The 27,982-nt window shown below is 44.9% G+C and overlaps 1 protein-coding gene across 4 annotated transcripts; it reads right to left on the reverse strand.

Moving 5' to 3' along the window:
- Positions 1–4,589: 4,589 nt before the first annotated feature.
- Positions 4,590–27,964, reverse strand: LOC135554138 (KN motif and ankyrin repeat domain-containing protein 2-like). Of its 4 annotated transcripts, XM_064986218.1 has the most exons (14): positions 27,525–27,964; positions 18,218–18,326; positions 12,493–12,562; positions 10,605–12,050; positions 10,095–10,295; positions 9,886–10,000; positions 9,033–9,809; positions 8,818–8,905; positions 8,326–8,545; positions 7,924–8,066; positions 7,362–7,562; positions 6,940–7,038; positions 6,769–6,832; positions 4,590–6,548 (listed from the first exon to the last, which is right to left on the reverse strand). In XM_064986218.1, exons 3-13 carry the CDS (start codon positions 12,530–12,532, stop codon positions 6,776–6,778), a joined length of 3,387 nt encoding a protein of 1,128 aa, XP_064842290.1. In that variant the 5' UTR covers positions 12,533–12,562; positions 18,218–18,326; positions 27,525–27,964; the 3' UTR covers positions 4,590–6,548; positions 6,769–6,775. The 4 variants fall into 4 exon arrangements, with proteins under 4 accessions (XP_064842290.1, XP_064842292.1, XP_064842289.1 ...); XM_064986220.1 differs by lacking the exon at positions 6,769–6,832; XM_064986217.1 differs by having other exon boundaries at positions 4,590–6,832; positions 27,525–27,963.
- Between the last annotated feature and the right edge of the window lie 18 nt (positions 27,965–27,982).

The raw sequence follows: 27,982 nt of genomic DNA on the forward strand, positions 1-27,982 counted from the left end.
GGAATATACCGCAACGGGCTATGCACCCGCACTGGAGACACCGTGCGCACCACAGCATAACACGGTGCCAGCCCGGTCTCTCTAGCCCCTCGGTAACCACAGGAAGTTGGCGTAGGTCTCCTACCTAGCATCGCCATACTCCCTGTGAGCCCCCCCAAGAAATTTTTGGGGCTGACTCTCAGGCTTCCATCCGCGTTGCCGCGCTGCCTCCTCATACCAGCGCCTCTCAGCTCTCGTCGCCTCCAGTTCTTCTTTGTGGCGGCGATATTCTCCATGCTGATCCCAGGGTCCTTCTCCGAATAATTCGTCCTCCTATGTCCATTCCTCTTTTTGTTGCTCCTGCTGTTGCTTTCGCCTGTTACCACGCCGCTTGGTCCTGTTGTGGTGGGTGATTCTGTCACGGCTTTCGTCTGTAGAAGGAGAGGCGGACCAAAATGCAGCGTGGTTGTTATTCATTTTACTTTAATAAAGAAACTGTACACGAATAAACTAACAAAACAACAAACGTGCGAAAACCTAAAACAGTCCTATCTGGTGCAAAACACACAGACAGGAACAATCACCCACAAACACACAGTGAAACCCAGGCTACCTAAATATGGTTCCCAATCAGAGACAATGACTAACACCTGCCCCTGATTGAGAACCATATCAGGCCAGACATAGAAATAGACAAACAAGACATCCAACATAGAATGCCCACTCATCACACCCTGACCAACCAAACCATAGAAACATACAAAGTAAACTATGGTCAGGGTGTGACACAGAGGCAGTTTGGAATTCCAGATTGAGTGTTGCAAACCAAGGCCAGACAATGTTTTACGCGTTATGCTCTTCAGCACTCGGTGGTCCCGTTCTGTGAGCTTGTGTGGCCTACTACTTCGTGGCTGAGCCGTTGTTGCTCCTCGACTTTTCCACTTCACAATCAACAGCACTTACAGTTGACCGGGGCAGCTTTAGCAGAGCAGAAATTTGACAAACTGACCTGTTGAAAAGGTGGCATCCTATGACTGTGCCACTTTGAAAGTCACTGAGCTCTTCAGTAAGGCCAATCTACTGCCAATGTTTGAATATGGAGATTGCATGGCTGTGTGCTTGATTTCAAACACCTATCAGCAACGGGTGTGGCTGAAATAGCCGAACCCACTAATTTGAAGGAGTGTCCACATAGTGTACTTTTGCATATACAGTATAGTGTATCATTCACCTGATCATAAGACAAGATGTGGATTTTTCCCCCGCTAACTTACTGTGGGGGTTCTTGGGCCGCCAGTTAACCTGGCACATGGTCCCTGGGCAAGAACATTTTGAAGACCCTGGCTCCTGGAGATATGGCAATCGAATGAAAACTCCCATTGAAAAGCAGCAGACCACAAAAATTCAGAGCTGGACACATAGTCAGTAGGGTCAGGGGCCTGTGTCACAATTTAAGCTGAAAATATGAGTACTAATGGATGTGCCTAAAACAAATTAACAATACGTTTTTCCTCATTGATTTACATCCAAGAGAATACTGCTGTTGCAAATAAATGACTAGCGTTACAATCGTTTCCTTTTCCCAACTGCTGGGTAACTGCCTCACCATTGTTCTAGCCTGCCAGATGGGGCTCGCCTTCATGCCGGAAGTCCATGCGGCCTGGCAGAAGTTCCTGACCGTGGTCGTCTCTGCACTAGGCAGAGAGTACTACGAAAGACATGTTCTATGGTGAAATACACACACACACACACATATATATACAGTGGGGCAAAAAAGTATTTAGTCAGCCACCAATTGTGCAAGTTCTCCCACTTAAAAAGATGAGAGAGGCCTGTAATTTTCATCATAGGTACACTTCAACTATGACAGACAAAATGAGAAGAAAAAATACAGAAAATCACATTGTAGGATTTTTAATGAATTTATTTGCAAATTATGGTGGAAAATAAGTATTTGGTCAATAACAAAAGTTTATCTCAATACTTTGTTATATACCCTTGTTGGCAATGACAGAGGTCAAACGTTTTCTGTAAGTCTTCACAAAACATCACTGCTCTAGAGGAGATCTGCATGGAGGAATGGGCCAACATACCAGCAACAGTGTGTGAAAACCTTGTGAAGACTTACACTCCCCTCCTTGGTAAAATAGCCCTTACACAGCCTGGAGGTGTGTTGGGTCATTGTCCTGTTGAAAAACACATGATAGTCCCACTAAGCCCAAACCATATGGGATGGTGTATTGCTGCAGAATGCTGTGGTAGCCATGCTGGTTAAGTGTGCCTTGAATTTCAAAATAAATCACAAACAGTGTCACCAGCAAAACAACCCCACACCTCCTCCTCCATGCTTCATGGTGGGAACCACACATGCAGAGATCATCCGTTCACCTCGTCTGCATCTCACAAAGACCAAAGGACAGATTTCCACCAGTCTAATGTCCATTCCTCATGCTTCTCGGAGCAAGCAAGTCTCTTCTTCTTCTTGATGTCCTTTAGTAGTGGTTTCTTTGCAGCAATTTGACCATGAAGGCCTGATTCACGCACGTCTCCTCTGAACAGTTAATGTTGAGATGTGTCTGTTACTTGACCTCTGTGAAGCATTTTTTTGGGCTGCAATTTCTGAGGCTGGTAATTCTAATGAACTTATTTTCTGCAGCAAAGGTAACTCTGGGTCTTCCTTTCCTGTGGCGGTCCTCATGAGAGTCAGTTTCATCATAGCTCGATGGTTTTTGCTACTGCACTTTCAGAAACTTTCAAAGTTCTTGAAATTTTCCACATTGACTGACCTTCATGTCTTAAAGTAATGATGGACTGTTGTTTCTCTTTGCTTGTTTGAGCTGTTCTTTCCTTAATTTGGACTTGGTCTTTTATCAAATAGGGCTATCTTCTGTATATCAACCCTACCTTGTCCCAACACAACTGATTGGCTCGAACACATTAAGAAGGAAAGGAATTACACAAATTCACTTTTAACAAGGCACACCTGTTAATTGAAATGCATTCCGGGTGACAACCACATGAAGCTGGTTGAGAGAATGCCAAGAGTGTGCAAAGCTGTCATCAAGGCCAAGGGTGGCTAATAAATGTTTATTTGTTTAACACTTTTTTGGTTACTACATGATTCCATATCTGTTATTTCATAGTTTAAATGTCTTCACTAGTATTCTACAATGTTGAAAATATTAAAAATAAAGAAAAACCCTTGAATGAGTAGGTGTGTCCAAACTTTTGACTGGTAACGTGTATAGGCCTATAAAACGAACACACAATTACAAAGGAATTGAATGTGAATTTCAACTTGTCTAGCAATGAGCTAATTTTTGGACGAGTTGGTGCTCTAACAAGAGGTGGGGTGCACATTGATAAGGGCATCTATCTCTGTCTCTGCTTATCTCAAAGAAACATGCGTCAGGTTTATTACAGTGTTCTGGTTCCACCCTAGTCGCTCAGTTAGCGTGGCACTGGCATTGCACGTATGTACTTCGATTCTAGATAATATTTCCGGGATAGTATGCCCCACGACACCAGAGTCACTTTCATTGTTTGACGTTAATTGGCTTTTAAAGCATATATAGGCACATTCTGAACATTTTACCTTTTTGTAAGAAAGTCATGCTGATTGTCATTGTCCTGTTCGTACCCCATACATGGGCCATTCATTGGCCATAGAATCTAAATTTCATCAATGCTTTACAGTTTCACTTATTTATTTAACATTTTTGTATCACAATGAAGGTACATTTCGTAATTTTACACAACTCTTTAACATCGACATATCAGTAGACCATCAAACAATGGGGTCAACTGTGTCAAAATGTAAAACATGATTGATTCTTCTGAGGCAAAATCTATATTTTTCGGTGACATAGCTAAATCAAGAAGAACATGTTAACAACTTACAACTTTAGTTTACGATAGGCCTATGTGTCACATACAATAGGCATACAATTGGAAATCGTAATGGAACATTTTTAATGCACGAGGTAATGATTAATATACCAGATTCAAGTGTTAATAATGTTGATGGCATTGGCACCAGGCGATTTGATTTTGAAAAGGGGTTTATAGGCAGCCTAAGCATTGCGTTGCGCAGTGGATTTTGGTTATTTGCCAAAGTGGAAGTCTGCTTTTTTTATGGTTTTGTTTTTGTTGTTTTTGACGGAAATTGCGGAAACAATATTTTGGTCTCCAACACAAATTCAATCTACAAGTGTCCTCTGCTGGTCTGCTGCAGACATGACAGGGTGCGCAGCGGGCCCGTGAAATCTACGACTACACTAAATGCAACAGCGCGCTCTGTTGGTCAAATCATCCACAATTAGACTTCAGCTGGCTCGAAATGCTCTATTCAAACACCTTGTCAAACGTTAATTGCGTGCCAGGTCTTGTTCAATACCCACTGCAGAGTAGGCTAATAGCCTACTTGTATTATTATGATTATTAGTTTAACGGATTAGTCTAATAGCCCACGTAAGGGCAGAGGAACATTGTCCTGGAATTTATTATAATTACAGTATCATCCACGATGTATTGAAGATTAAAAAAGGCCTTAGCCTAATCAGAGAGATTGGTCCAGTTTATACTGTTACTAGAAACACACACAGAGACGATTTACGATGAAAGCTGATTTATTATTTTCTTCCAAAAACCCATAAAACCAAATGGGGAAAAATACAAACTGAGCATTTTACAGAAGGCAAAAAACTAAAACAAATGTGCGAGTAGGTAAACCTATAGTTGTGAAAAAGTAATGCAAATAGAAATGTATAAAAAAGAAAGTAAAACAAATATAAAACGTTATAAAATCCAATTGCTCAGGAAATCCTATATTAAAGGGGGGGGGGGGGGGGGGTTAACGTAAAAATATCAATCCAAATTGAGACACCAATGAGCATACAAAATATTAAGAACACCTGCTCTTTGGATGACAGACTGGCCAGGTGAATCCTGCTGAAAGCTATGATCCCTTACTGAGGTCACTTGTAAAACCACTTCAGTCAGTGTAGATGAAGGGGAGGAGACAGGTTAAAGAAGGATTTTTAGGCCTTGAGACATGGACTGTGTATGTGTGCCATTCAGAGGGTGAGGCAACTCCACTTTAGGAAGGTGTCCCAAATGTTTGGTATACTCAGTGTATTTTTGTATTTTGGACTTCAATCCTTTTTAAATTATAATTTTATGCATCACTACTACTTTAGAATAATGTAAAATATTACTATAATTTTGGTATACCTATATTACAATGCAAATTCTTGATTAGATCCATAGTCCATTCTATCACTTTCTAGTTACCAACCAATCCAAAAAGGGTGACCACTGAACAGGAATTTGAACCTTGCCTACCACCTTACACACCCTAGTCAGTACCCAAACACCCCACGTCACTCCTTCCCTCAGTAAAACCACTCGTAAAACCTTTTATTCAAGAAAATAAACAATCTTTCATTTCAGAAATGTAGTACCTTTATTGGAGAGTTAGAGTAGCTACCATTTCTAGTTGCCTTCTCATCAACATTACAACTGTTATTGACCTCAACGATAATGCTGCTGCTACCAAATCTTTTGTTGGGAATTATCTGTCTGGTCATCACATATTATTATCTTTACACTCAGACGGATCACCACAACATACAGTGTAACAAAAGAGTTTGTTATGAAGGGGAAGATCTTTGGATAAAAATTCTGAAAAAAATGGTTAACTGTTACAACGACTAAAATGTGGTTGGAAGTTAGCCAGTAAGACCATCATTTAAACAACACTATCCTGATTAGGGTGCTGTAGGCCTCGTCACAGCTAGCTGTCTGACATCTAAAGTAGCAATGCTGTGTGTAAAGGTTGTCATCTGTTTAACAGTGCTGGAGATCCACACCGTAGACCTATGTGAAATTGGAATTGAATAAAAAGACACTATCAAAAATACTCTATGGGGTAAATAAAGGTTGTGTAGAAATCTCAATCTATTGGGCTGAATTAAACTGGAGTCCTGTATCAGAATTGTTTTAGCACCAATCAGCTGACTGATTACAATCGATAAAGGACACTTCAGAGAGATATTTGTATTTTAGAATGAAATGGGTGATTTTGTCATTTTAGAAATGATGTGTGTGAATGAATCATTTCACAGTGATATGGGTGACTTTCGGCATTTCATAAATGATTGTGATGAGACAACATATTCCTACTGTGTCCTTGCAACTGATCGATTATCAATGGTATATAGAATGACATATATTGCTTGTACAGTAATAAGTAACAAATGCATATGAACAAAAAATAAGCTACAATAACGAACTACGGTAAAGTAATACAATCTTGCTTATCGAGCGGCAATAAAAAAACACTAAATGAATGGAAGTGGGATTATTGCTGAGTTGAGTTTGTGTGTTGAGCTGTTACAAGGGCAACGGCTTATTCTGTCATGTGAATATTATCGGAGATTGATTTCAACCAACACTGTAACAAAACAAAAAAACAGACTCTTGTGTGTAAAGAACTATATGTGAGTATAGCATCATGATGAATTCCTTTCTTTGTTTCAAGAAAAGATGCGTTAGGATCGTGTCAAGTGCTGGGTTTCATGCCGACGTGCACATACAGTACATACGGAGAGAACAGACAGAGAGAAGAGGAAAAATACCATTACAATCACTCTCCCACACACAAATACACACAGACAGACTGACACACACACACACACACATATATATACACAGATATCAACACTTGTGGTGGAATGGTTGAGGAGCTGGTTGAAGAGGTGCTGCTAAATTGGCCAAAAGATATCTTACAGTGTGGTCACTTTGTTTCACCAGAGGGGGGAGAGGATCCCAAAAGAGGAGACTTTGGTGATACCTTGAAGGTAAAACAATATTATAAATCACCACCTGATGCACCCACAAGTGTTGTGTGTTTGTTTTTGTTCAAATGTTAACGTACATTCTCTGTTTGACAACACTTACAGGGGAAGGAGGCTTGGCGAAGTTGAGGTGAGCGTAGAGAAGCACAGCGATGTCATTCTGACTGGCCTCCAGGGCTATGGACAGGGCTGAACTGCCATCCTAGTGGAGAGAGAGAGATAACCATAGGTTGGGTTGCCAAAGAGAGAGAGAGGGTGAGAAAGACAAGACAAAGTAGGTCAGGCTGAGGGAAGGATGAGAGACAGGGTTGGGAGCTGGTGCACACAGCTGCACCGCCGAGAGCAAAATAGAGAGACAGAGACAGAAGAGAAAGTTAAAAAACAAACAGTCAAAGACACTGTATTGACATGGGAGACAGACTCATAGATGCTGTTAGACAGAGAGTAGGGAAAACGGGGTGGGAAAACAACTAGTAAAATGCTATGTAAAATCCTAGAAGTTTGGGAGTAGGCTTGTTGACTCACGTTGTCAGTGAGGGTGACATCACAGCCTGGCACAGACAGCAGCTGACGCACGATGTCGACGTGGCCGTGCTCGCAGGCACACATGAGCGCCGTGGAGCCGTCGTCGTCGCGGATGTTGACCTGTGCCCCGCAGGAGAGCAGCGCCCGTACCATGTCCCCTCGCCCGTGACTCACTGCCAGCATCAACGCCGTCTGACCCGCCTAACAACATACAACAGCTACCCGTTAGGAAGGCCACGAGTTTTACCAGTCTCCTGACCGTGTGACCTTCTGACCTGGAATAACTCCAGGCAATAGTTATAAGAGCTGGCCGAACACCAACAGTCAGCTTTTCTTACACCAAATTACAAAACCATTGGAGGCAAGAAAAGACACGTCCTGGTCCAACATAACCAGAACATAGATACAATGTGGAGCTATCAGCAACATACATGCAAAGGAGCCATCTAACTGAAGTAGCTGAAATAGCCAATTTGTCAGGGGCTCGGGAGGAACGTCATTGGTCTGCCTGAGTTTGGCTGTGTGCAGGGAGGCCTGCTGTCCAGCAGGGGGCATAGTGTACCTGGCTGGCTTTGGCGTTCACGTCCCCTGTGCGCAGCAGCTGCAGGACAGTGTGAAGGTCACTGTCAGAGTGGAAGGCAGCCAGAGCTGTCAGCATGATGGCTGTGTACCCGGCTTTGTTCTGCTTGTCAGCGTTGCACAGGCCTGACAGGGAGAGAGCGACCAGGACACGTTTATTATGGGAATTCAATTCCTAAACCATTCCACTAACAGTCATGAAGTACATGGAGGTTATACATACAGTCCATTGTATCTATGGCAGACCACAAGTCTGTGTTAGATATACACATGCATACAGTGCTGATCCATGGACTGTACGAACAAACCAAACCCTTACTTGTCCACCATAAAAGTAAACCTCTATTCTCTTGTCTGTAAACACACACATCCCCCAGTCACTCACCAGTGTCCAGCAGCAGCCTGACCACAGGGAAGTTGGAGTGGGAGACGGTGTAGTGCAGGGCCGTGTTGCCATTGCCGTCGGCCATATTGACCACAAACTTCAGCAGCTGTGGGGAGACGGAGGAGAAGGTATCCATATAGGCCCTGACCATGGCAGTGTCAGCTGCCTTGTGACAGGACACACGAAGCCACTCCTGGAGCACCGTGGTGTAGGCTGTCCTCTGGGGAGGGAAAACACAGAGACCGGTCTCAGACTAACAACCAGACAGGACTGGTCAAAGTAACTCACACTGTTTATGATACACAGATGGATTTCATCCGAACAGCTTTAGCTTAATGGGATAACCCAGTATTGTAAAGTGCAGGAGACCTGAGTTCAAATCCCGCTGGTTACATGAACACAATCTTGTAGAAAGTGACTATATGAAATGACAAGTCACAGATGAAGTCATCTAAACTGGCATGGTGGGCAGAGTAAAAGAGAATAGCATACTGCTGCTTGCTGGCTGAACGCATTGGGTTCACCCAGGGCTTTCTGCAGGGCATGGAGAGATGCCATCAGGCTCTCACTGAACTCCAGTCTGACAGAGATGAAACAAAGCACAGCAAATTCAAACACATACATACACAACATCATACTGCACTTGAAATCATTGATGGAATGACACATCTACTGATTAGAGTTTTTAAATGGTTATGCTGGTTTACCTGGTTTCTTGATTGGCTGCTCCAGCAGCACTTGGGGTGTTTCCAGGTGCTGGTGTCGAGGCTGATGATTGGACTAACCTCTGCCGGGAGCTTTGTTCAGTAGCTGACGATTGGGTAGCCCAATGCTGAGGGGCGAGGTCAGTAGTTTGTGATTTGATGGCATCTAGCTGAACGGTGACATCAGTGGTATTTGATTGGGTGACACCCTGCTTTACTTCCGGGTTAGTGGCTTCTGGTTGGCATCTGGGTGGCTTGGGGGGTGCAGAACAGGTAGCTGCTGATTGGATGGTGCACTGCTCAGGTGTAGTGGGTTCAGTGCTAGTATTTATGGAGGTACACTCCTGAGGGATAGGGTCTGGGACCGATGATTGGACAATACTCCCCTGACGGACACAGTCATTGGCTGGAGATTGGTAGGTAGTCTCAGTGGGGGTAGAGTCAGAGGCACATTGCTGCACGGCAGTGTTCAAGGTTGGTGATAAGGTGGATACATGCTGCAGTCCTATGCTTATGGTTGCTGATTGGCTGGTGCTCCGCTCAAAGGCAGGTTGACAGGCTGGTGGTTGGACGGTGGTGGTTGGGAGCGGGGTGGCATGCTCTAGCCTTGTGGAGGAGACTGGGACTGCTGCTGCTTGCTGGTGCTGTCCCGCTGCAGACTCTGGTGTTTCTGGGAGTTTCTCTGTGGTCTCATGATATTCACTGGCATCACTCTCCTCTGAACTCTCACTGCTACTGTCGTCTGAGGAGGTGGACTCATACCTACAGGACAGAACAGAACTATCACACACGTCAAATCACCATCTCTGTAGTGTAACATGAATACACTGTTACACACTATCAATAACACACGTACCCTCCATTGACTCCAGTGAACTGCAGGTTCTTCTTGGTGGATGGAGAGCCAGGTTCTCCTTCTGCCTTGTGTTTCATAATGGACCTCAGTGTGGTCTGGGGAGAGGCTGCTGCAGCTGGAGAAAAGACCCAATGTTGCCACAATGTTATGTTATGTCAGGGACAGTTAGCGGGAGGGTTAAGGTAAGGAGTCGTACGGTCCATAGCTACCTGGCTTTGATGGGTCTTCTTGATAATGGACAGTGTGCTGGGGTGTCTCTCCTTCCTTCAGATGCAGCAAAGCCATCTGATTACCAATGGTATCAATGGCGATGGCAGGATTGGTGACAGGCACAGAGGTGGACAACTCACTTCTTAGGACCTCTCGGACCTGTTTGGAGGAGATGGCGATGGGCAGCTCAACAGCTGCATCTGGAGGAATGGAAAGGAAGAGGACAAAAGATGGAAGGGATCAACAATCAAAGAAAACACATGGTTTTTCAACCTAAAAACTCATTGTTATAGAAAACATTTGTACATTTTACAGGAGCATATAGAGGTAAATGCCTTGCTCAGGGACACATTGACATCCTCTTTCACGTAGTTGGCTCAGGGATTTGAACCAGTGACCTTTCGGTTACTGGCCCAACTCTCTTAACCACTAGACTCCCTGCCGCCCCATTTAAACCTTCTTCATTTAATTTGATATCACTTGTAACTTATCACTGAAGTCAGACCTACCCTCTGGGCCCAGGGCCTGTGCATGTCCTCTGTGGGTTCCCTCCAGGACTGTACCACCTGGAGGGAGGGAGGGGGAGCTGCATCCCTCTGCTCGGAGCAACGTGCCCACCCCCACCACAGTGGCTGGTTGCTCCAGCGTGTACACCTGGATTCCCACAGTTCTCTGCGCCCGGTGATGGGGCTGCTGGGTAAAGCTGACTACCGTTTGCAGGCTGCGTCCCTGCTGCTCCTGCCAGCTCAGACTGGTGGCCCTGACCGAGTGGTTTGCCTGGGGGGCCAGTGCCTGCCTCTCCCTCTGAGCTGCCTGCACCTGCTGCTGGGCAGCCTGCAGCTCCTGCATCGTCCTCTTCAGCTGGCCCTCCAGCTGGCCCACCTGGCTCTTCAGGGCCTCTGTCTCCGGCACCAGCCCCAGGTCCTGCTCCTTCACCCCAATGCCCACATCCACCTGCTGGCTGCCCTTCGCCTCCTCTGGTCCCACCCCAATGGTACGCACTTCCCTCTGCCCAGCCGGCCGCGCTCCACCCACGATCACCGTGTCCTCAATCTCACAGCCTGAGTCTGCCTGCGGCCTGGAGCCCTCAGGACTGGTGGGGGTGGTGGGGGACAGAGGCCCTGCTGCAACCCTGGTGGTGGCTTCAGCTCCAGAGCTCACCTCTTCCTCTGGGATGTCGATGTAGAGCTCCCCTCGGGGCCGGCCCACTCTGCCAAAGCCAAGGGTGTGTCCCAGAAACTTCTGGCTCTTCAGCTGGACGCTTAGCTGCCTCTTCTCCTCCTGCAGCACAGAGATCTTCACTTGGAGCACGGGGATGGTCTTCACCTGCTCCTCCAGCTCCCGGATCTTTCTGAGAGCCACCGCCATCTGCTCTCTCACATGCTGCAGGTGGGCCGGGGTGGGCGACACAGGCGTGGACATGCCGGAGCTCATGGGAGTGAAGGAGCCCGTTCCTCCTCCATGGGTGCGGTTATAGCTGTGGGCGCTGCTCAGGGAGGTGGTGGATCCGGCCATGCTGTTGTGCATGCTACCCAGTGTGCTGGAGAACCTCCTGGGGGCCCCTTCTTTCTCTTCCTCCAACTTCCTGCGGGCGTCCAGCAGGGTCTTCTCCACCCGGGCCGTGCTGAAGCTGGGCCTCTGGGAGTGGGAGCTGTGTGGGTGGTAGCCTGGGGCGCAGTAGGAGAAGGATGATTGGCGACTGTCCTGGCTGGTGTTGGAGCACAGGGACTCTGTGGAGGTCCACCAGGAGCCTGTGTAGCCATACCCCCGGGGGAGAGACCCGTAGCGGGGCCGGCGCTGACCGGGCACCTTCTTGATGGTGTTGCCCTTCTCAATGTCGTTGACATACTTGAGGAAGTCTAGGTCCAGACGGTAGCCGTAGGGGGTCTCCACAGAGTAGGGCGCCTCCTGCTCCTTCCCATGCAGGGAGGGGGGAGCGGACGGGGTAAGCTTCCCTGCAGGGAACAGGAAATAGAGTTAAAACAAGCAGAAATCTGCCATCTAATCTCGGACTCAGACTTCAGAAAATAGCATTATCTCTCGGGGGATACTGAGTGCTTGGGTGTATACTTTAATAGTAGTTACACAAATTAGGTAGAAACAGTTTGATAAATAAAGTAGTAGGTTATAGCCAGACCTTGATTGGTTTAAGATATCTAAAGACCTTAGGTCGATCTAAGTTATTTTGGATGTTAAACACTTTAGGCCAAGGCCGATTAAGTTAAATCCTGGACTGAGAAGCCAAAGGGAGAAACTCCAATGAAATGACTTTATGGTCTTAATCTGTGTCTGGGAAACAGTCCCTACATGAGAAATAGATTATTCACATGATAGTTTGTGGGAGATGATTCAGTATTATGATGATAAGAAATAGAAAGAGTAGAGTTAGGACCATACCTCCTGGGAAGCTGGGGTCCATGTGCAGCACCTGAGCCATGATGTCACACGTTTACCCACAAAACCTCACCTGGGGGGAGAGAAAGACACAGTCATACAAACCTATCAAACACTTCCACAACACAGTCAGAAGAACTACTCCTAATGGAGCAACCCACTGTAAGGTATTTGACAATACACTGTACACAAGGGGGGGATACCATAGATACACCAGCAGGGGAAAGGCCAGTGAAAGAAGGTGAAATCTTCAACCTTAAAGGGTTCATCGGTTGTCCCCATAGGGAAACCCGTTGAAGAACCATTTTTGGCTACAGGTAGAACCATTTTCATTCCAGGCAGAACCCTTTCCACAGAGGGTTCTACATGGAACCCAAACGGGTTCTCCTATGTAGATAGCCGAAGAACCCCTTTGGAACCCTTGTTTCTAAGAGTGTAGGGTCACAATGACAACCCTTGAAGTTGAAGAGTCTCTCTTTCTCACGAGGGCAGAGTAACATATGCTGGGTTTGTATTGGTCAATATACTGCTTCTTTGTTGGGGTGGCCTGAGAGTTTAATTGGTCATACTGTAGGATGGTCATATGGTGGGTTGGCTATATCTAACATCTTGTTATATGTCCCTAAGAATCTCTGTGTGTGATATATTCAATTAGCAATTTCTCTGCTTTTCTGCCTGCTTATGTTCTTTCTGCTTGATAGTACATCTTTTTGCTCGATAGTACATCTTTCTGCTCAATAGTACATCTTTCTGCTCAATAGTACATCTTTCTGCTCGATAGCACATCTTTCTGCTCGATAGCACATCTTTCTGCTCGATAGCACATCTTTCTGCTCGATAGCACATCTTTCTGCTCGATAGTACATCTTTCTGCTCGATAGTACATCTTTCTGCTCGATAGTACATCTTTCTGCTCGATAGTACATCTTTCTGCTTGATAGTACATCTTTCTGCTCAAGAGCACATCTTACTGCTTAATAGTACATCTTTCTGCTTAATAGTACATCTTTCTGCTTAATAGTACATCTTTCTGCTCGATAGTACATCTTTCTGCTCAATAGCACATCTTAATGCTTAAGAGCACATCTTACTGCTTAATAGTACATCTTTCTGCTTGATAGTACATCTTTCTGCTCGATAGCACATCTTTCTGCTCGATAGCACATCTTACTGCTTGATAGCACATCTTACTACTTAATAGTACATCTTTCTGCTTGATAGTACATCTTTCTGCTCAATAGCACATCTTCCTGCGCGATAGTACATCTTTCTGCTCGATAGTACATCTTTCTGCTCAGTAGTACATCTTTCTGCTCAGTAGTACATCTTACTACTTAATAGTACATCTTTCTGCTTGATAGTACATCTTTCTGCTTGATAGTACATCTTTCTGCTTGATAGTACATCTTTCTGCTCAATAGTACATCTTTCTGCTCAATAGTACATCTTACTACTTAATAGTACATCTTTCTGCTTGATAGTACATCTTTCTGCTCAATAGCACATCTTCCTGCGCGATAGTACATCTTTCTGCTTGATAGTACATCTTTCTGCTCAGTAGTACATCTTTCTGCTCAATAGCACATCTTCCTGCGCGATAGTACATCTTTCTGCTCAATAGTACATCTTTCTGCTTGATAGTACATCTTTCTGCTCAATAGCACATTTCCTGCGCGATAGTACATCTTTCTGCTCAGTAGTACATCTTGCTGCTCGATAGTACATCTTTCTACTCGATAGTACATCTTTCTGCTCGATAGTACATCTTTCTGCTCAATAGTACATCTTTCTGCTCTATAGCACATCTTTCTGCTTGATAGTACATCTTTCTGCTCAATAGCACATCTTTCTGCTCAATAGAACATCTTTCTGCTCAATAGAACATCTTTCTGCTCGATAGTACATCTTTCTGCTCAATAGTACATCTTTCTGCTCAATAGTACATCTTTCTGCTTGATAGTACATCTTTCTGCTCAATAGCACATCTTACTGCTTGATAGTACATCTTTCTGCTCGATAATACATCTTTCTGCTTGATAGTACACAGTTTGTTTCTGGTTCTAATATTCCGAGGAGGAGAAGAGTTAGAAGGGGAAAGTTTCCTGGCAGCTCATTCCAGGAGAGAGAGGCTGGAGGCTGCCAGTTACAGCCTTATTAGGAATCGTTTGTGAACACTAACAGAGGTTCTGGATTTAGGGTTTACAGACACTCTCGCCCTTTCTTTCTCTCCCACTCTTTTTCCATGTATTTTCCCCTCTCTGTTCCCTCTCTCCGTCTCTCCCTCCATCTCTCCCTCCCTCCTCTTTCATTCTTTCTCTCCCCTCTCTATTCGTCAGCTGACAATAAAGAGATTTCAGCTGACCACTGTCTCCCCTCATCCCCCTTCCCCCTCCTCTTGCTCCCATACACTCAACCCAAGATAGTACATTCACCACATTAAACACAATCAAAACAATGACCAAATGCACACTGGGATCGACACTGAGAAAACCCATGCATATTTCATGTTGTGAACTTTATTTCTATTCGCCTACTGGATGTCTTGCTATTGGTGTACTAACATTTCTGTTTGGAAGTTAATAGTGATGGCTGAGCTATTCTTCTGACACCCTTTGCAGTTTCTGTTGGCTTGTGGCAAGAGGAAAGTGACCTGCTGCCAGTGATGACATGCTGCCCACAATGAGGGGTCTCTGATTCCGTGTGTCTCCCCGGCTGCTAAATATTAACTTTCTAGGTCATTCATTTGTGGGAACTGGGGATTCACTTTTTCAGCATTACATCTCTTGCATTAGCCACTGGAGCCTCACTAGCTGAATCTGTAAAATAGACATCAAAAGTTTGGACTTGAATTGATTTTGTTCTCAGGGCATACTTAGTTCATGCCCAGTTTACTGTTCTGTTCCATCAGCAAGAAAGGAGTCTCTCTCTGCTCATTTCAATTTCTGTCTCTCCCCTCGCTCGTCCTCTCCCTCCCTCTAATCTCATGACTCTCGTCAGCGCCTGTTTATGCTCTTGCCCGTTTCAGGGAAAGTAGGGCACTTGGAAACATTGACTAGATTGACTTGGTATTTTTGAAGCCTGAATTTCTCTGTATACTGTAGCTCTCCCTATCTCGGTCTTTCTCACACTGATATGGCAACACACACAGACATGCACGCCCACGCAAACACATACAAGCACAGATACGCACACACCACGTGCCCACACGAACCCCCCCCCCCCCACACACACACACACAAACAAAGAAGGCAAACAATTTGATATGATCAAAAAAACGCTGATAAGATCAAATGTGACCTCCGCAAAATGATGGCAGGACATGCAGTGTTAGTATCAAAGTAGTTGCAACAAGGGCCTCCCGAGAGGCGCAGTGGTCTAAGGCACTGCATCGCAGTGCTAGCTGTGCCACTAGAGATTCTGGGTTCGAGTTCAGGCTCTGTCGCAGCCGGCCGCGACCGGGAGGCCCATGGGGCGGGGCACAATTGGTCCAGTGTCGTCCGGGTTAGGGGAGGGTTTGGCCGGCAGGGATATCCTTGTCTCATCGCGCACTAGCGACTCCTGTGGCAGGCCGGGCGCAGTGCACGCTGACACGGTCGCCAGGTGTACAGTCTTTCCTCCGACACATTGGTGCGCCTGGCTTCCGGGTTGAATGGACATTGTGTCAGGAAGCAGTGCGGCTTGGTTGGGTTGTGTTTCGGAAGACGCATGGCTCTCGACCTTCGCCTCGTCCGTACGGGAGTTGCAGCGATGAGACAAGACTGTAACTACCATGAAATCGGGGCGAAAAAAGGGGTGATTTTTTTTTCTCCATTAAATGAAAATAAAAAAGTTATTAAAAAAACTAATTAAAATAAAATAAAACGTAGTTTCAACAAATCAAATGACTTCTGAGATGCATCGTTTAATGTTTCCTGGTATGAGTACAGTATAAATGCTTATGTGAGCGTATCTGAAATATGGAATGTGAGTGTGTCAGATGTCTCTGTGTGTGTCTATGAGAAAGAACAGGAAGGTGGCGTGTGTGTGTCATTGAGAGAGTACAGGAAGGCGGAGGTCTGGTTGACAGGGGCACAGTTGATGAGATATAATTAGAGTGTTCAGTTCAGCTACACAGCGTGACAAACATCCCGGCCCTCAGCAACGACGACGGCCAAAACTCTCCTTTCCTCTCCACACCCTCCTTCTCTCTCTCGTTCTCCTTCTCATACTAACTCTCAATTTAGTTTAATATTCCTTTATTTTCCTACTCACGTCAAGTGAACACGCACTCTGTTACGGCCGCTTTCTTCTCTCTCCCCTCTCTCTATTTAACGCTTTGCCTGGTGCTCCAATTCCTACCCTCCCCCAAACCTTCTGCATCTGCCTCTACAACAGTGCCTCGTTAGGTGTGTGTGTGAGTGAGAGCGTCCGTGCATGTGTTTGTGCGTGCGTGTCCACCCGTAAGTGTGTGTCTGCCATGTCTTTGTGCTCCACCATGTATGTGGGTGACCTTACTCCCTCTCTCTCTGGGCTGTAAACAGTGTTCCATTGAGATGACAGTGATTAGAGTCCAGTGTACCCCCCTGCTCCTCCTCAGCAGCACCAGCACAGCCAGCCAACCATTCTTCAGTGATACACTCCCAGACCCAGACTTTAACCTCCTCCTCTCCTCCTCCTCCAGCCATTCTCTACCCTCCTCCAGGAGGAATGAGTTGCCCCAGACTGATGCCCTCCTCCCCACATTCCAGACCAGCGGAAGTTAACATTGCCCGCCTCCAGGGTCCCCCACTCTGCCTATTAAGATTAGAAATCAAGGGGAGAAAAACTCAGATCCTTCAAGCACAAAATAGGATGTGTCTCTGAGACTGATAATGTCCTGTTGGATGCCAGAGTGTGCCTGCGTGATTGCTGCTTTGCTACTTTTAATCATTGTGACTTGTTGCAACATTGATACACCGAAGCTGTTTCAGAATGTGCTAATATACCGCCACATTGTTATCGCACAGAGTCCCTCAATAAAAGATACAGGTGTCCCTCACCTGTATCAAAACATACATACCACATTTCTGACCACACATTACACAATGCACATATCTTTGTGATCAGAGGAGGGTGACCATCATGGTTAGTAGGTAAGATACAGTAGGTTTAGTTCTGGAAGAAAACTCTCAGGGCTCGTACTTCAGTCAGGTCCAGAATTATTGCCACCCTTGACAAAGATGAGCAAAAACATATATTTTTTTAACGGCTCAGTGTCGTTATCCTCGCAAGGTGAGCTATTGAAAGGTATTGGAAACAGGGGTGCCAAACATTTTGAACCCTATCTTTTAGAGAAAATTGCATACTTGTTAAACAAAATCTCTTTCTCTGAGCAATTATATTAGTATAATAATAAAAACAAGATCCTTTCCCAATTTATTTGAGCATACAATATGTCTCAGTGTTTGTATTATTTATTTTATAGTCCGTTTTGCTAATCTTTATCAAGGGTGCCAATAATTTTGGACCTGACTGTATGTCCAACACATTGTCTTTATTCAGTCTTACCTCCTTTGTTATTGCCACAGGGATTAAGCTGTGCTTATAGCAAAGTAAGAAATACCTTGAATCCCACAACCCAGAGAAAATCATGGAATTTTCCACCCACGTCTTAAATAGCTGCCTTTTGTGTGATTGCTATTCTGCACAAGTTTGGGAATGGGAATGGTTTATGAATTAGGAAAAGAGGGATTTATTTTCTGCTCCATACCAGCTGCTCAGAGTGCTGCAGGGTTGGTCTCTCCTCCTCCCCAATCTCCTCACTCTGGCTTCTCTTCTCTCCTATTTTTCTTCCCTCCCCTCTTTCTCACGGTCAGCACCTGAGCACAGCATGGAGGAAAATAATGGAACGATATTAACATGTATATTAAGAAATCATAACATCCATTTCATAAACCTACTGAGATTGAGATCAGAAAACAGAAAAGACCAGATCGCCCCACAAAATAAACTTGGAATAAATGCAACCGAGTTCCAAATGAAGCACAGGTATCCAGTGAATCTTTAACCAGCCATCAAATCTCAAAACGTCCATGACAACTCTAACAAGTCCATCCCAGCCTCTCCAGAGGGCTACAAACAGGCCTCTCATACAAAACAGGGATTACCCACTGTTTAGGCAGGTTACCAAGGACTGGTTACTGTAAGACTAAAACACCCAGGTCTGCAGTAGAAAACAAACCCCAGAGACACATTCCACTGCCTCAGAGTGACAGCTCCTCACATGAAAAACATCCTTTCCATCTCACCACAAAATGCCAATCAAACTCACGAGTCGATGGACCCCATTTCAGAGCAACAGCAGACCTCCATGCAGCTAGTGCCTTGAGAAAATGTCTCATCTGTCTGAGTCTGAACCACAACAACACAGACTGCTGTATGGCCAATCAACCAAGGCTGGCTGGGAACCTCCCTGTCATGACATTGAGCAATGTTTTCATGCACTTCTTGACTCACACTCTTGAGCCCGGTGCCATGTAACACACCCCTCTGGTTTCACAGGAACACCCAAATCAAATCATCAAATCCAATTTTATTGGTCACATACACATGGTTAGCAGATGTTAATGCGAGTGTAGCGAAATGCTTGTGCTTCTAGTTCCGACCGTGCAATAATATCTAACAATTTCACAACAACTTCCTTATACACACGAGTGTAAAGGAATGATTAAGAATATGTACATATAAATATATGGATGAGCGATGGCCGAACGGCATAGGCAAGATGCAGTAGATGGTATAGAGTACAGTATATACATATGAGATGAGTAATGTAGGGTTTGTAAACATTATATAAAGTGGAATAGTTTAAGTGACTAGTGATACATTTATTACATCCAAATGTTAATTATAAAAGTGGCCAGAGATTGAGTCTGTATGTTGGCAGCAGCCACTCAATGTTAGTGATGGCTGTCTAACAGTCTGATTGCCTTGAGATAGAAGCTGTTTTTCAGCCTCTTGGTCCCAGCTTTGATGCACCTGTACTGGCCTCGCCTTCTAGAGGATAGCGGGGTGAACAGGCAGTGGCTCGGGTGTTTGTTGTCCTTGATGATCTTTTTGACCTTCCTGTGACATCGGCTGGTGTAGGTGTCCTGGAGGGCAGGTAGTTTGCCCCCGGTGATGCAGACCTCACAACCCTCTGGAGAGTCTTACGGTTGTGGGCGGAGCAGTTGCCGTACCAGGCAGTGATACAGCCCGACAGGAGGGTTTGCGGTAACAAGCCAAATTTCTTCAGCCTCCTGAGGTTGAAGAGGCGCTATTGCACCTCTTTCACCACGCTTTCTGTGTGGATGGACCATTTCAGTTTGTCCGTCATGTGTACGCCGAGGAACTTAAAACTTTCCACCTTCTCCACTACTGTCCCGTCGATGTGGATAGGGGGGTGCTCCCTCTGCTGTTTCCTGAAGTCCACGATCATCTCCTTTGTTTTGTTGACGTTGAGTGTGAGGTTATTTTCCGGACACCTCCCTGTAGGTCGTCTCGTCGTTGTTGGTAATCAAGCCTACCACTGCAGTGCCGTCTGAAAACTTGATGATTGAGTTGGAGGTGTGCGTGGCCACGCAGTCATGGGTGAACATGGAGTAAAGCAGAGGGTTGAGAACACACCCTTGTGGGGCCCCAGTGTTGAGGATCAGCGGTGTGGAGATGTTGTTTCCTACCCTCACCACCTGGGGGCGGTCCGTCAGAAAGTCTGGACCTATTGGGGAGGTAAGCAAATTGGAGTGGGTCTAGGGTGTCAGGTAGGGTGGAGGTGATATGATCCTTGACTAGACTCTCAAAGCACTTCATGATGACGGAAGTGAGTGCTACGGGGCGATAGTCTTTTAGCTCAGTTACCTTAGCTTTCTTGGGAACAGAAACAATGGTGGCCCTCTTGAAGCATGTGGAAACAGCAGACTGGGATAAGGATTGATTGAATACGTCCGTAAACACACCAGCCAGCTGGTCTGCGCCCTGTGGATGCGGCTGGGGATGACGTCTGGGCCGGCCCAGATATTGTTACCCCAGGATCTTGCCAACGCATCTCCACGACATCACCTATACTTACGCGTGATTTGCAAGGAATACAGCCAATATTCGCTATCTGCAAATCCATGTGCAAGTTCCAGGAGATAAGCTGCAAAATAAATGGAGGTTATTTCCTTTTTCTCATACATTGGCTTTCACTGCGACGCCTGGGACTTAACTAGTACATTTCATTGTGGAGTCGTGGCCAAATGACGTCAGACATTTCCATTTACAGAATGTCACATTATGACCTTTTATCTTACACAGTCCATTGTTGAATACTTTTGTCATGGGACAGAGGGAGGGAAAGAGAGAGTGAGAGAAACAGAGCCTCATAGAGGAATGACAGCCAAATCACAATGAGCCATTCATTCAGCCCCGAGTTCCACAGCTGGTTCTAATATAGAGCTAGGAGGGGCAAAGAGAGAGAGAGAGAGAGACCGAGAGAGAAGCAGAGAGAGAGAGAGAGAGAGACACGATCAACCCATATTTACATACATAAATAAAAGAAAGAGAGGGAGGGAGGGAGAAAGAGAGGCAGAGAGATGGCGAGAGAGACACATAGATAGATAGACAGAGAGAGAGAGACTGTTACAGCCAAGAAAATAAGCCTCAAAACAAACGTGATGTTGTCTGAGGCCCTGTTGTGGATCCAGACACTGTCAGAGAGTGGAAATACAAACAGGCCCAGTGATGACGAGCAACCAATGTCCGGGAGGTCTGTGTACATGTCTTAGACTCCTACTCTTATCAGTCATCACAAATCAATACAAATGTGATTCTATCATACTAGAAGGCATCAGTAAATATCACTATAGAGTATAATAACGGTGTAATAACTAGTTTATACAGACTATAAAATGGCATAACTAAACTAAACCAATATACACAGTATATACCAACATACACAGTATATACCAACATACACAGTATATACCAATGTGTATGTCGTGTCCAGTGTTATGAGGTAGGAGGTAGGCTCTGCAAACTTTTGTACATTCTTGTTTTTGTGAAAGAGTCAAACAGTTCTGAAGAGATAGGTTAACACACACTCCCACGTCTGCACCCGCCACCCTTTCATCACACAGCTGAAAACACACACACACACACACACACACACACACACACGGATCCTTTGAACCCATGGAACTCCCACAGCTCCACAAACACAGCTGAATCATTTCAGTTCATTGTTTCAGGTATACGCTCTGAAGAAACAAATGTGGAGGGCATACAGTAACTCCGTTCTCATCTTCCATCTAAACACGCTGGGAAATTGTAGTGGTGAGTATCAAATCCACCATGACAGTAGTAACCTTTCAACAGCAGCAGTGAGATGATGACGTATATGCAGTACACCCACTCAAAAGGTATCACCGTACACAGGCACTCAACACCACGACCCCTCAACACTAGACCCCAGACTGGAAGAGGGCACCCTTTCTCACTGTTCATTATAAAGGACGATATGTCATTGATGTGCCATTAAAATAGCTTATTGTGGGATTGGCTGAGGTCTGATGAAGAAAGGGTTACAGGAAAAGGAGCTCCGTCGCTTTATTCCCCCAGGACCCAGAAACAACCCAGTCACTTCCTCCAAGCCCAGGAGAAAAAGTAACAAGGAGAGGGAAAATGAGACGGAGAGGGAGAAAGAATGAGGGAGTGAAGTAAGGAGAGAGCAGGAGAGTGGAGGTACAGTATGTGAGTGAAAGACAGAGAAAAGAAAGAGGGGTGTGGGTGTGGGTGAACAAGAGGGGCGAGGCTGGAGTGGGGGAGAGAAACAAAATAAGGAGGGAGAAGAGAATAACTTTTAAATGGAAACTTCTAGAATGAGAACACCATGACTATTCGAATCCACCAGTATGAGTCATTGAAACTCCCAGCAGCCACACCATAATGTTGTGTCCTCTGCTCTTGCCAAAACAGGGCAGACATCACAGGGATTCAAGAGGGTTTAAGAGGAACTCTTGACCTAGGGTGAATTACGTTTGAAAAGATCTTTCTTCATCATCTGAACTTGATACGCCTGTAAGATTACTATCATATTTTTAACATTCCACTACTGGTTTAAGGATCAAAAGTGACTCACAATAGAAACCCAGCACACAAAGAGGCAGCACTTCTAGTTTCTAATTGAAGCTGAAGGTTATTTTGTCAGCACCCAGGCTACTTATGATTGACCTCAGTCCAATGTGTATAATACCATTTTTTTAAACAAACAATAAATGGGAAAATTGAAACTATTATGAAAACCAACAAATACATACGTCATGCTGGTGTTACATTATTCGCTGGAGGAGAAACCTTCATTGCTCTTGCTGCATCTGCTGAGGACTGCTGTATGTGACCCTAACTCTCATCCTAACAGATGGCTTAATTTAGCCAACTGGTCATGCATTAATAACTAATGACCAATGAATTGCTGGTCTCTACTCAGAAGTGGCAAGGATGGTAGCCATTTATCATCATGTGGTTACTTTACAAGTCAACCACTCTTTCTAGAGCAAATGCCGTGCCTCATTTGCATGAAAAACAAGACTTTCACATGTGCATGAGGAGGACAGATGCTCTGATATGACCAGGGTATAAGAAATTACTGTGGGTGATGTGCTTCTGAATAACTAATAGTGGGTTTGAACTAGGAACAGTGAAGACATATCACATTTTTTCAAATCAGATTTTATTTCATCAAATGCTTGGTAAACAACAGGTGTTGACGAACAGTGAAACGCCTACTTACGGGCCTTTCCCAACAATGCCGAGAGAAAATAGAGAAATAGTAGTAAAGTAATAACGCATAATAATAAAAATAATAATAAATACACAATGAATAACAATAACTTGGCCATACTATACACACACGGAGTGTGAGTGAGTCATTGTGCTGGGGTACGAGGTAATTGAGCCAGTACATATAACTAGGAATAAAGTGACAAGGCAACAGGATAGATAATAAACAGTAGCAGCAGCAGCAGTAAAAAAAAAAAGGTCACCGCAAAAAGGGTCAATGCAGATAGTCTAGATAGCTGTTTGCTTAACTATTAGTATTTAGCAGTCTTATGGCTTGGGGGTAGAATCTGTTCATGGTCCTATTGTTTCCAGGCTTGGTGTGTTGGTACCACTTGCCGTGCGGTAGCAGAGAAAACAATCTGTGACTTGTGTGGCTGGGTGAACAGGGAGTGCAGGAGGGGACTAAGCACACACCCCTGAGGGGCCCCTATGTTGAGGGTCAGCATGGCGGATGTGCTGTTGCCTGTCCTTACCACCTGGAGGCAGACCGTCCAGGATCCAGATGCCGAGGGAGGTGTTAAGTCCCGGGGTCCTTAGCTTAGTGATGAGCTTGGAGGGCACTATGGTGTTTTGAATGCAGAGCTGTAGTCAATGAACAGCATTCTCGTACCCAGGTGGGAGAGGGCAGTGTGGAGTACAATAGAGATAATCTGTGGACTTGTTGGGGCAGTATGTGAATTGGAGGGTGTCTGGGATGATGGTGTTGAAGTGAGCCATGACGAACCTTTCAAAGCATTTCATGGCTACAGATGTGAGTGTTACTGGGCGATAGTCATTTAGACAGGTTACCTTGCCATTCTTGGGCACAGGGACTATGTTGGGCTGCTTGAAACATGTAGGTATTACAGACTGGGTCAGTAAGAGGTTGAAAATGTCAGTGAAGCCTTAACCCAGCCAAGCTATGTAGCCTATGCCCTGTTACTGCAAGCAAATAGGACGACTGTTTTTAACATTAAGGAGGAGTAGGGTCTGGAGAGAAAGACGGCACGCTGCAGAAATAGACTGGCCCATACAGCCAGGGAGTGGCCTTACTGCTTGACCTGGCCTCAGCCCTGCCTGCCTGCTCACATTACGTCTGGAGCAGGAGAAGAATAAACATCAGCATCACAGCTGCCATTGGTCATTGTGTTGACCCCTCCAAAAGGAAACTGCCTGGCTAAGGGTGGGGCCTAGAGGCAGGAATTGCAACAGAAACAAAAGAAGAAAAACTGTATGCATTAGAGAGAGAGGTGGAAGGAATGGGAGAGACAGCGAGTGAGAGACAGAGTGAGAGAAAGAGAGAGAGGGAAAATTCCTGTGCAGAACGGGAGGTAGAGGGATAAGGGTTGATGGAGGCCAGAGAGGCAGTGTTCTGGAAGGATTTGGGGAAGGTTCAGGGGAGATGGAGACGAAGACCAGAGCAGAGCTGTTAGTCCGGTCAGGCAGGGGAAAGCTGGTCAGACTCACAGCAGTTTTGGGGTTAAAACCTCAGGTCAGTGGAGTCAGTCAGTGGTGGTCACATGCAGCACAGTGGGGCAACGGACGGAAGTAGCCATGCACTGAAGCCCTGATGATGTATATAAGTGACCCGTTCACCGGGATCCTCATTCATTGTTTCCAGACTGACTCAATGAGTGAAGTAAATGAGATAACAACAAGCAGGACTTGAACCACCCCTATAGACACGGCAGGTATACACAAACACACAACAAGGTATTAGTAGGTTGTTGCGAGTCAGTGAATAGAAAAATCTATCTTCCCTTTCGGAACGATTCATGTATTAAGAAGGATTACTCCAGAGATGAGTCCAGCAGATAATGATTTCATGCTTCCTTGGACTCTACATGCATGATGAAGGAATATGTTGACTGAAAACGTTAAAGGATTAGTCTCTGGCTGTAGGTCTGGATAAATAAGTAGGGGTATTAACCCTCAACGGCCAAATCCACCAATCTGGTCCCATTCTAATATCAGAGCTATGTCATCATCCCCTGCTATAGCAGAACACATCTCCACCTCTCCACAGCAATGAGTGATTAGCAGTCATAAGCAAGGAACTATAGCCTACAGGCTCCACCAAAAAAAACATTAATACTGATGGAGAATTTGGTGATAAATTACTCTTTTTTAAAGTAAAAAATATTGATATTCTATCAATAAAAAGGTGTACAATCTGTGATCCATTATGTTTGTGTGAAATTTGCATAAAACTATACATGATGTCCAAATGTGTATTTGAGCTGTGGTCTATTATACACCTTCTATGGCAGTAGTGTAAGGCTCAAGTATAACATGCCTTTCTGTGCAGAAGTAGAAGGCTTTCTGCTCACTGAATCAGTAACAATTGTTCATTGACTGATGTGATAGGACTAGTTTCCAGACTCCACAAGAAGACATGAACTGTAAAATGGCAGAGTGAAATATACCTTGACGGCCTACACGCGTTAACTCACAGAGCGTCTGTAATTATATTCCACTTCCTGATTCAAGGTGATAGGCAACTCTAAATTAATTGATCATGTGTGTAACCATGGTTTCAGCTGAACAGAGGGGGTGTCAGCAAGGGGACAGTCTGGCCCGCTACAACCTGTCCGCAAATTCTAATAAATCCAGACAATCACAGACATGAAGCTTCATGCAGGTTAATGGCGTAATTCCATTAGTCTAGAAAAATCATTTAAAATGCCCAGCGTGTGGTCCACCGCTACAAATGGGCTTTATAACCTTGCATTCCTCCATTTGGAATTGCACTACAGCGCCCCTCGTTCCAAACGTTGTAATCGGGAATGTGGTCGGTGAGACAGGCTACGCATTCCATCCCCGCTGCTGCTGGCACGAGCATGGGAAAACTCCAACTGGGCACCTCACATTCTCGGACACCTATGGATACCTGTGTCGGTCACCTATAAAGTAGGCCTAGTCTGTGTGAAAGCAGACTGCTATCAAGTGATCAATGATTGATCAAAGGACCCCATACAATGATATGGGCCTATCTAGACTGTAGCCTATTCCCACAAAATTACACTTGGGTTGTAACCATCTTCTCCAAAGTTTAACAGTTTAATAATTACCAATAGATAAACCTTGAAAATCATTAGTAGGCTATTAGGCCTACAGGCGTTAAATGTTCTTCCAGATACTGCTTCTTCTTTGGGGCGGCAGGGTAGCCTAGTGGTTAGAGCGTTGGACTAGTAACCGAAAGGTTCGAATCCCCGAACTGACAAGGTTCTGTCGTTCTTCCCCTGAACAGGCAGTTAACCCACTGTTCCGAGGCCGTCATTGAAAATAAGAATTTGTTCTTAACTGACTGGCCTAGTAAAATAAAGGAAAAATAGATAAAAAAAATTCTAGAGAGGAGGAAAACTCGATAGAATGATTTCAACTTTCTGTTGAGGCAGCCCTCCCTTAGGCCCTATAGCTTTTGAGGCAGACATCCGTTCACTGAAATGACCACCAGTCACGGACGTGCGGTTAAACCAGACCAAATTTAAGCGCAGAGTGGCAATGAGAAAGTGATGAACATCTGGAAGTAGGCTAATGAAAAGTGGAAGAATGGAAGGACCCACCCTCTCCCTGGAGTAACGGCAATCACGGGGTTTTCTTTAAATGAAGGATTAATCTTAAATTATTCAGGAATTCAATTTCAAAACTTTCTTTGATTGAAGAAAGAACATGATCGAAAAACGTTTTAGTTGAAGTTCCTAATTTGAAAAAGTTTAGCCAAAAGAGTGAGGCTGGCAAGTTTCCAAAATGTTCCAGAAACCTAAAGATCTTCTCTCCAATTTGAACAATAACCTCAGTGAAAATGTGAGACCGCTCTCTCAGCTGTCAATAAAATTCATCCAACATGACCGAAACACAAAACGTCTTAGGGATAACACACGCGCCAGTACCCAATGCATTGTGTGCGCTCCCTCGAGGAGCGCGTTATCGCCAATGATACTCAGCCAAATAACCCACTATACACGAGAACAAAACCCCTCATTAGGCCATTAATACTTTTAGTAATATTTAGGGAAGATTGCACACCAATTCATACAAACATAACGCAGTTAAATAGATAGAGAATGGGCAATAAGAGACCCGTTACTTCTAGAAGTAAGACACAAACCGGGGAACGGATAGGACAATAGAAATCTTACGCAAGACACCATTTTGGACTTATTAATTGAGCAAATGTTAACATACAAGCTGCTGGGAATTAAGAATGTATGATCTTATCAAAAGGCTGTTGTCCTTACCTATCCTTATAAATCCGTTCAGACGTCTTGGGCCAGGAGCGCTCACTGACATGGAGACAAAAACACCGCAGCCAAGCGGTTCGTAACCCCTCCCTCCGCTCTTAAAGGGCCAGGAGCGTCTTTAGACTAGTACCTTAGGCTCGAAGCCCCATTACACTCAGACATCTCTGCATATTCATTCAAAATTGTAAAATGTAAGAGTTGTAATAAGAGAGTCGTCGTATTAATGGCTCAGTGTGACCTATAGAAATATAGCCTAATGCAAGGGTGACCTAAAGTCCGTCAGCATTGCTTTCTTTCCATTCTTTAAAAAAAATGTATCGGTGACTGCGCATGGGGAATATGGTCCCCGTAACATGACGTCATACTTTAGTCTCCCCTGGAATCTACCCGTGTCTTACAGAAGACTAAATAGTCGATTGAGGGACGTAAATGTGGTTACTGTTGTAGAGAATGGA

Source organism: Oncorhynchus masou, chromosome 14 (assembly GCF_036934945.1).
Source record: "Oncorhynchus masou masou isolate Uvic2021 chromosome 14, UVic_Omas_1.1, whole genome shotgun sequence".
Lineage (NCBI taxonomy): Eukaryota > Metazoa > Chordata > Actinopteri > Salmoniformes > Salmonidae > Oncorhynchus > Oncorhynchus masou.